This window comes from Emys orbicularis, chromosome 13 (assembly GCF_028017835.1).
Source record: "Emys orbicularis isolate rEmyOrb1 chromosome 13, rEmyOrb1.hap1, whole genome shotgun sequence".
NCBI lineage: Eukaryota > Metazoa > Chordata > Testudines > Emydidae > Emys > Emys orbicularis.
In genome coordinates this window covers 14,542,242-14,552,607 of record NC_088695.1, presented here as the reverse complement: position 1 = coordinate 14,552,607, position 10,366 = coordinate 14,542,242, and the positions used below count along the sequence as shown (strand labels likewise).

Genomic DNA, 10,366 nt, shown 5'->3' with positions numbered 1-10,366 from the left:
CTAATTGAGAAACCTGAATTTCCACAATATATTCCTTAGAGCTGTTTTCACCTCCTTGTTTTTCAGGCTATAGACAATGGGGTTTAACAAGGGGGTCAAGATGCTGTACTGGATGGAGAACATTTCATCCAGAACCACAGAGGAGACTGAGCTGGGTTTTGTGTACTGGAGAAAACCTGTCACGTACAACAAGCCAACCACAATCAGGTGGGAGCTGCAGGTGGAGAAGGCTTTACGCCTGCCCTCCGCAGAGCGTATCCTCAGGATGGTGGAGATGATGTGAATGTAGGAGATTAGGGTGAGGAGGAAGGAGCTCAAACCAAATACCAAAGCAGAAATAAGTAGCACCACTTGATTGGTGAGGGCTTCACTGCAGGACAGTTGTAACAGAGGAGGGAGCTCACAGCTGAAATGGCTGATTTGATTGGGCCCACAGAAATGCAACTTGAGGGCAAAAATTGTATTAAGAAGGGCATAGAAGAAGCCCATGGTCCATGCACCACTAACCAGCTGAACACAGATCCCTTTCTTCATTGTCTCCACGTAACGCAATGGGTCACAGATGGCAGCATAGCGGTCATAAGCCATGGCTGAGAGAATGAAAGCTTCAGTACCAGCTGAGAGGATAAAAAGGAACATCTGGGCAATGCAGCCATTGACAGAAATAGTTTTGTGCTCTGCTAGGAAGTTCATCAGCATATTAGGCACCGTGACTGAGGAATAGCAGATATCAACAAAGGATAAATGGAAGAGGAAGAAGTACATAGGGGTGTGAAGGTGAGAATCAGCTCTTATCACCACCATGATCACTATGTTACCACCCAGAGTGATTAGGTAAATAACTAAGAAAACCAAGAAGAGGAAAATCTGCATCTGTGGGTCACTGGAAAGTCCCAGGAGGATAAATTCGGTCACCGTGGTTTGATTTTTCATTGTCATTTATTCAGGAAATCTGTGACCTGGAAGACCAGAAAAAAATGAAATTAACACTTATCATAAAAATAAACGGCAAGAGTATGTGGAGATCATCTGTTCCATAAGATGAGCGTAAAGAGAGTCCTATTCAATTCTGTAAAATTTATAGACTGAATTTAGAGAAAGAGAGATGGCAGATGGCATTTGTGTGTTTTAAATAGACAAAATAGGCTGCATACACAAAAGGACTTAGGCGTCTAAAGTGGAAGTTAGGTGCCAAAGTCCCAGAATCAGGTCCTACTGGTATTCACAAATACCCTGCTCAGCTCTGACTAAGGGATAGTATGATGTAGGGCTCCCTCAGTCTCTCCTCTTGAAGCTGTTCCAATATGGATACATCATAAAAGAGGCAGTGCAAGGTTACTGTATACTTGGTCTTCTGCATCCGGGGTGAGTATTCTAGCCACCAGGCTATAGAGGAATTTATTCTCTCTCTCTCTCTCTCTCTCTCTCTCTCTCTCTGCAATCTGGCCTTATGACTTCAATAGAGTTACAGCTGTGTTACACCAGCATGGGAACTGCCAGCTTGGCTGCAATCAAACTATGGCCAATTTACAATAGCTGGACATCTGGCCAAATCTATGTAAATAATCTCCTTCTCCATTACAGTCTGACAGTTGTTCTAGACTATTATGTTGAAAACACTATTTAATATCTGTAGTATATAATTGGATTCTTATCTATTAAAATCATTAGGATTTTTCAAAAATAATAATAATCATAGAACAGGAAGGGACCTCAAGAGGTCATCTAGTCCAGTCCCCTGCACTCATGGCAGGACTAAGTATTATCTAGACCATTCCTGACAGGTGTTTGTCCAATCTGCTTTTAAAAATCTCCAATGATGGTGATTCCACAACCTTCCTAGGCATTTTATTCCAGTGCTGAACCACTCTGACAGTTAAGAAGTTTTCCTAATGTCCAACCTAAACCTCCCTTGCTGCAATTTAAGCCCATTGCTTCTTGTCCTATCCTCAGAGGTTAAGAAGAACAATTTTTCTCCATGCTCCTCATAATAACCTTTTCTGTACTTGAAAACTGTTATCATGTCCCCTCTCAGTCTTCTCTTCTCCAGACTAAAGAAACCCAATTTTTTCAATCTTCCCTCATAGGTCATGTTTTCTAGACCTTTAATCATTTTTGTTGCTCCTCTCTGGACTTTCTCCAATTTGTCTACATCTTTCCTGAAATGTGGTGCCCAGAACTAGACACAATGCTCCAGTTGAGGCCTAATCAGCGCACTGTAGAGCAGAAGAATTACTTCTCGTGTGCTGCTTACAACACTCCTCCTAATACATCACAGAATGATGCTTTTTTTGCAACAGCGTTACACTGTTGACTCATATTTAGCTTGTGGTCTACTATGACCCCCAGATCCCTTTCCGCAGTACTCCTTCCTAGGCAGTCCTTTCCCTTTTTGTATGTGTGCAACTGATCGTTCCTTCCTAAGTGGAGTACTTAGCATTTGTCCTTACTGAATTTTATTCTATTTACTTCAGACCATTTCTCCAGTTTGTCCCGATCACTTTGAATTATAATCCTATCCTCCAATGCACTTGCAACCGCTCCCAGCTTGGTATCATCCGCAAACTTTATAAGTGTATTCTCTGTGCCATTATCTAATCATTGATGAAGATATTGAACAGAACCGGACCAAGAACCAATCCCTGCGGGACCCCACTAGTTATGCTCTTCCAACATGACTGTGAAACACTGATAACTAAACTCTGGGAACTGTTTTCCAATCAGCTATGCACCCACCTTATAGTAGCTGCATCTAGGTTGTATTTCTCTAGTTTGTTTATGAGAAGGTAATGCAAGTCAGTATCAAGAAGAAATGAATGTGACCAGAAAACATTATCTTGACACAGTGACATAATTTTGAAAAGAGGGGCCTGATAGAAAATTAATTGGACTTTTCCTCCTAAGTCACTTAAACTCCGACTCAGTGGGATTCTTGACTCAGCTTTCTGCACATCTGAATATCAGCCTGTATATACAGTAGAGAACTTATCTTGCCCTCCTGGAAGTGAAAGGCTAATTTGACCTCAGTTATTAATGGAAAAGGGAATGAAATCAATGTTCTGTCCAATGTCAAAATTATGTTTGTCCCCATACGACCCTAGATAGAAATTAAAGCTTTCTTCCATTATCAGCTCATGAGACAAATGCCTAAGAAAAGAGATGGACCTTTAATTGAATCTGAATGCCAACACAGGCAGATTCTGTGCACAGGAAAATTCAATTCCAAGTGCATTTCCCAGAGAATGCCCCCCCCCCACACACACACACACAATCAATACAAACTACTGCACCAACTGATCTCACCTATCTCAGTGCTGCCTTGAGAAAGAGAGAGAAAGAGAGAGCTGGGTGATTGAAGAAAATCAGTTTTGCCAGCCATGGCCCCTGTGCCGTAGCTAAGTCTGTGTGAGCAGACTGCTGTAAGCCAGGAAGACGTCAATGGGACTATGCAGAGACCCACCCCTAGATAAGAGGGGCAGAATCTGGCCCTTTGAAATGAAAAGGAAACAAAAAATAAAAAGGATTAAAAATATGAATCAACTCACCTGCCTTTTAAGTGCAGATCATAAATATGGTGAGTTCATTCTGACCTGTGATTTTCTCTTTTCTTCGTCTATCTACCTCCTTATTGCTTTGTCTATCTAATCTGTCTGTCTCTGGAATACAGCATCCAAGGAGATCCAATATTCTTAACCCTACACACCTTGAGGGGTTTCACTGCTCCGGGTAATCAGTGGGAGTGAAGCAAAGAGATTTTCCTTAGCTGACTCTAAGACTAGGTGCTGATTCTTGAGAGTTGTTTAAATGCTGTCTTGTTCCCCCAGGGACAATCCCTGGAGTTCACTCTCTGTAACAAGCTCCCAGTGACATTGTGCTGGGTCAGCCCTTAAGCAATGGTATATGGTACCTAAGAATGAGAACATTGAGGATTGGGTTATCATAGGATCCAAGTGATTTAGGTACCCAATCTCAGTGACAGTCAATTAAAAAGGCATGTATTTAGGCTCAGATTCTCAAAGGAGCTGAAGGACTTAGATGTGCAAACAGCAGCACATTTCCTCTCCCTAAGACTCCTTTGAAGGTCCTAGTCTTAATGTATAATTACCACAAGAGTGCAGCAGAGGAGAAAGAATGGGGAATGACCAGACATCCTTAAAAAATCACCAATAGCTGGATACACAGGTTAAGGGATGAGAAAGGATCAAATAGACTGTATAAAATGGCAGGAAAGAACAGGAGATGAGACAAAGGAGGAGCTTTTCTGAATACAACTGGATAAATTTTTTCAGACAAGTAGTTTATTCACTGAAAAATGCAGTTTGGTTGACCCTATACTATTTGTGAATTAGAAAAATAAAAGCCAAATTGTTTCATCCAGGGCCAAACAAACAAACAAAAAAAACAACTAAATTCACAAAGCAACACAGGGCACCTTAGTGCCTCCCCAGTACCTTTAACCTCGTGGTTAGGGAACTCACCTGGGTCATGGGAGATCCTCATGCAATTCCTTCTCGGTCTGATGTACAGAAGAGATTTGAAGTTAGGTCTCCTATCTCTCAGGAAAGTGCTTTAATCTCTGTGCCATAGGCCTTGCTGGAAACCTAAGCCTAAGTAACTGTATTAACCAAACGCTTGGAACCAGAGTAGGCCTGTCTTTGACAGAATAGCAATGCACCAGGTAAGCCCATTCCTGACCAGAGAGGATGGTACAAAAACACATAGCTCTCTCGAGTAACAACGTAAACACATTCCTAAGAGATGGTACAAGAACACACTTACCCTTCATAAAGATAAGGAGGGGATGACAGAATAATGGGTGAGGATGTTTTGTTCTAACTAGCAGGTACGAGTATAAGGGTGGTAAGTAACAACATCCGGAGTGTAATACGGCACTTGTTTGTATCAATGTATAAAAGGAGAAGTCCTATGAACGGCATCTTTGTATTGGCTGAGGGGACAGGACCCTGGTGTCCTATCTTGTCACAGAAATAAATGTGTTAGTGTCCCTGTGACACCTTGGACAGGGCGCTTGTACTGTGCTTTGCTGACAATAAACCTGGCTGAGGGCCTTCACTACAAAAACAAGCCTGTGGTTGTTCTTTATGAATAACATAGAGTTCTGCTGAATCGGTAAGCTGCATTCCCTGCTCGTGCAGCTGACACCGGAGATCCAAGAAGAGCAGCACTGAGCAGCCTTAACAACTCTCCACAGCACTAATAACTTGATCTATAAGGTATTTTGGGGCAGGGCTTTCTCAGTCTCTCTTAAGTTGTTGTGCTGCTGAATTTAAAAAGCAAAACAACAGCAGCAGAAACACCTGGCTCTAACGCAGCCATGGTGGCACGTAGAATGGGTTTCCATCTTGAATGGTCCTTTGCAAGTCTTCTTCATTTCACAAGAGTCAGGATGGAATGATTTAGGTTTCTGAAATCCCACAAAATTGCATCTTTCAATCTCATTCATGGTTGCACTCGTGCTCTACTTCCTTCTACCTCAGCATAAACCTTCTGTAAAAGCATACGGTCTTCTGAACATTGTGCATACCCCCACCATTGCAGTCGTCTTCTTCTTAACTAATGCAAGACTGCAACTTGCTGGGATCATTTAAGTATCTCCCTGTTTGTGACAAAATCAAATCTATGGATGTCAAGAATATGGCATAACTTTTGACACTGAAAACTGTTTAATTTCCTCTTCTCAGCTGTTTCTAATGAATGTGTTTCTGCTCCATTTAACAGGGTTGCCATCACTACCATATTGAATACTTGTCTCTTAGTTTTCACATCGACATTCTGCCTCCCAAACAGAGGCTTTTGAAGGTGCCGAAATGTCATTGGCACAAGACCCATCAGATGTGTGACTTCTTCAGATATAGAAACTCATGCTGTCAAACAACTACCCAGATACAAAAACCTATTCCCCCATTCAATGTGGTTGCCATCTATATGCACCATCAGCAGGTCATGGCAAAAGAAATTGCCCATCCAAATTATTTGTCAAAGCATTCAGAGAAATCAGGAGGACTTCACAAATAACTCAAGGCCAACATTCACCACTAACATTTGACTGACTAATGAACAACATGTGTCTATGCCTTTTTTAAGAGATCAGAAACTACCCCATACATTTCTGAACATTTCCTCATATGATTGCTATACATAATTTTGGATTGTATAATATGTTATGTCACAGTACACTATCAGCATTATTTCTCTTTGTTCCTCTCTGTGTGGCATCCATCCCTCCATCAGCATCTACCTAACCTATCTATCTGAGTGACAAGATAGGTGAGCTAATATCTTTTATTGAGCCACTTGTGTTGGTGAAAGAGGCAACCTTTCGAACTACGCAGAATTTTTCTTCAGGTCATTGTGCAATGGGTAGGACATACTCTATGAGACAGATACTCCATATCTTGTGGACATGAAGTCAGACAGCACCTCAAGGGAGCTAAACCTGCATTGGGAGGACATTGTTTTCCCTAGGAAAAGGATCATGGGGCTGGGAACCAGCAACTGGATAGCGACTCTCAGGGTGTGCTGAATGTGGTTTGCTCCTTACATGGGGCACATTGTAAAATGACTGTCACAGTTCAGACCAACTGCACTTGTATTCTCCCTCTATGGTCCAGCCAGAGCACCCACTCTCAGGCTTCCCACTCCCCAGCCGTTGCCTATCTTAAGAGGAGACCCACATGTCTCTCCCAGCTGGGGTGGGTATTTTGAGGATGACCAGTTCCCAGCCTTCAATTTGTTATTTCCAGCAAAAGATAGCCTGCCTAACAGACCAGCTTCACTTTTCTCCTTACAGACGCTAAAGAGGATAATTGCTATGTTTTTAAGTTACCACACAGCTCTTTCTAAGCAAGCATGTTTTTATTCATTATTTCTTACTACAGAGAAAACATATTAAAAATAATAAAAGAACCTACACATATGCTAATAAGCTTACCAGTGATCACCCCAACTGCAGCCTGGGCTCTGGTAGAAGCTCTCCTTCAATCCCCTCCCAGGATTTTTCCTGCTGTTTCAAGTAAATCACATCCTCAGCTCAGAACAAGAACAACTCCTGACTCTGTGAGTGACTCATTTATCCACTTTGGCTCTTTGAAGAGACCTTGAAAATATAATCAGCCAGACTGTTGCAGGCACAGAGGCCCGAGGACAGCAACAGCGGGGTTCGTTGCCCGGCGTGCTTCACGTCAATAAACATACCGGGGTGGAGAAACAATCAAAGTTTATTTGAGATCTCAAAGTGGTGCAAGGAGACAGGCAAATCAAGCACACCAGCAAAAACAGTTTCTCTCCTCATATACTTTTCACAACTAAGCCCCCCCTCTCTCCCTCTACCACCCCCCCTACTCCCCCTCCCCTCTCTACCGAAGGCATGTTTATACATTTAAGCCGTTAAATCATTCTAAGGCTATAAATCTAGCTTGTTAGTAACATTCCTCTAAACAGTTATTTGGTTCTGTTTACCCTTAGTTTATTACCCCTTCTCCAGCTAAAAATATGCAAACCTCATCATTATCGCTTGGTACCTGGTATGAGGGGGGGGGTTGTAATTGGTAACTGGCTATTTACACATTCCAATTCCTGTCCTTGGCTTTTGAGGCCGATTAGAGTTAAACATGGAAGGACAGAGTTTAAACATGGAAGAACTCTGGCTTAGGCAGGCCTAGTAACCCCAACAAGACAGTAGGTCTCTGCTCAAAGTGCAGCTTCAAAATGAGGGATTCCAGAGGAGTCAGTCACATTCCCTTCCTCCCTCCCCTAGAATTTCCTTGAAAATCCACTTCACATGACTTGTCCCCAAATGTCCTTTGATGTTCCTAATGTCTCCCAGAGATTGCACTAATCAGAACTTCCTCCTAAATGAGCTCCATAAAATACTGTAATAGTACATAAATATTTGCATTTTAATACAACCAACTTCAAAGATATTTACCTTAATTCAATAACGTTTAACTTTAACATCCTGCACAAACCTTAATGAATTAAGGACACTTTCATATCTGTCACAGTGACAATCTTGAAATATAGTGTCTCAATCTTTTACTGCACTTACTGGACTCAATTCTTCTTCTAGCCTTACTCCCATCTATATGGGATTGGCTTTTTGTGTCCTTCTAATCCATTCCAGTCTGTCTTGAATGCTATTCCTCGGAAACTCTGCAGCTAATCAAATCCTTTACTGTGACATCCATCCACCTAGTTCTGGGTCTACCTACCCTTCTCTTACCCTCCTCTTCTAAATTTAACCCCCTGTTATCTGATCTTCTTTTCACATGGCCAAACCCTCTAAGCCTGGAATCCCTCAGCATTTCTATAACTGGTACCACCTTCACACTTCCCCTACTTTGTTCATTCCAAACATGGTCAATCCTTGTAACTCCAAGCACCCATCTTAATGGTTTTCTTTCCAGTGTCTTCAAGATCTGCTCCTGTCTCTTGCTCAGTACCCAGCATTCAGAGCCCTACCAAAGTGCAGGCCTAATTACCGACTTGTAGATCTCACTCTTCACTTCAATAGGCTTCGTGAAACCTCAAATGTTCATATAAATATTCACATAGTGCCCAGTCTTGCAAAAGGCTCACTCCAGTGAACAGGTAGAACAAATGAGTAATTGAAATTTAGTGTGAGTATGGACCACTGCCATCACTGTGAATCTGTCTGCAGGATTGGGGTCATACACAGTGTTGTTTGGGCTCAAGCCTGCAGGTGGTCTAAAAGTGAAAGTCCTGCTATCCTCAACTGGATATCTACATGGACAAAGGCTATGGGGACCTGTCCATTTAGTCTAAACACTCAAGTGCATGCAGTATCATGTCTTTAGAGAAGAAGAAATGCACAAAAACCAGAATAGCTGAATGGAAAAAGCCCATTCAGTCAGGTCATTCTTTCTTTCTTTCTTTCTTTCTTTCTTTCTTTCTTTCTTTCTTTCTTTCTTTCTTTCTTTCTTTCTTTCTTTCTTTCTTTCTTTCTTTCTTTCTTTCTATAGAATCTGCATAAGATGATGGGGGTGATTTGGTGCAGCAATGTTGGGATGGTTTTCCATGCATGTCCAGATGGTATGAAGGAGACACATGATTAGACTGTGGAACTCCTTGCCACAGGTATACACTGAGACCATAAATGTAGCAAGATTCAAAAAGAGATTGGGTAATAAAAATATCCAGAGTTCTTATGATTAATTATGATAACATTACTGGAAGGGATACTAAATATCATGTCTATTGTGAGGTTCTTGAATCTTCCTCTGAACATCTGTTCCTGGTCACTGTCAGAAATGGGATAGTAGATTTAGATGGCAGGTCTGTCTCAGAATGGCTATTTTTATGGCTCTGTGACACAGACACTGGCATTACAAGAAGAGAGCAGTGTTCTTCAGTAGCATCCTTGTCCCTGAGATCTCAAAATACTTTATGTGCATTAATATATAAACATCTGCAATACATCTGCCCGTTTATTTCCCTCAAATTACAGAAGATTTTTACTATCAAGCATCTATTAAACACCAACCAACTTCCAGTCTTTGTGCTTAAGATAAAAGTCAAGGAAGTCCTTGACCCAAAGGACCTAAATATAACAAATACATAATAATAAAAGAAGAAGTGGTATTTCCAGGTTCTTTATTTTATATTACAATTAGGTGAGATTAATACCTTGTCTTGTTTGGTTCTGTACAAATGTTAGAGATGGTCAGAAAAAGAAATTTCCATCACTCAGTAAATTCCATATTTCAACATTTGTTTTAAACCCAAAATAGGTCAGAAAGTTGAAATGTCAACATGTTTGTGAAAGGAAAAATCATAAAATATTTGAATGCAGAAATATCTAAACATTTCATTTTGTCCATTTTGATTGAAACAAACCATCCTTTTGAAGTGTCAATTTCATTCTCAATCAATATTTTGATCTAAATTACATTCAGATGAGTAATTTTGTCATTTTAAATCGAAATGTCAACTCAAAATATTTTTTTTTCAGCTTGACATTTTGAAAGAAAATCTATGATTTAATTTTGAGAGGTCAAATTGAAATGCAATTTTTGTTTAGATTTTCCCAATGCAAAAATCAAATATTTTACTTCAAAATTCAGATTTTCCAGCAAAAAAAAAAAAAAAAAAAAATCTATCATGATGTAACCACACTTTGAAATTGGAAAAACAATGATGGTAAAAATGTTCACCAGAACTAACAAACTTACAAGTACCCATGATTGCTGCCATGAAGAATTGACAGTACAACAGAGTGATGCGCAGTAAGCAGGACACCCTGAAAAAAAAAAAGAGTAGCTAAATAGAGCTATTATTTATTTAGTAAGCAGGTTGCAAAAGTTTTGAATTTGGATAACAAAGACGG

General features: G+C 40.6%; 1 protein-coding gene across 1 annotated transcript; it reads right to left on the bottom strand.

The window, feature by feature from the left end:
* Positions 1-939, bottom strand: LOC135887812 (olfactory receptor 8S1-like). The gene has a single exon (XM_065415581.1). It carries the CDS (start codon positions 937-939, stop codon positions 1-3), a length of 939 nt encoding a protein of 312 aa, XP_065271653.1.
* Positions 940-10,366: the final 9,427 nt, after the last annotated feature.

Coding starts and splice junctions, on each gene's coding strand:
- LOC135887812 (XM_065415581.1), bottom strand. CDS start 939: ATGACAATGAAAAATCAAACCACGGTGACCGAATTTATCCTCCTGGGA.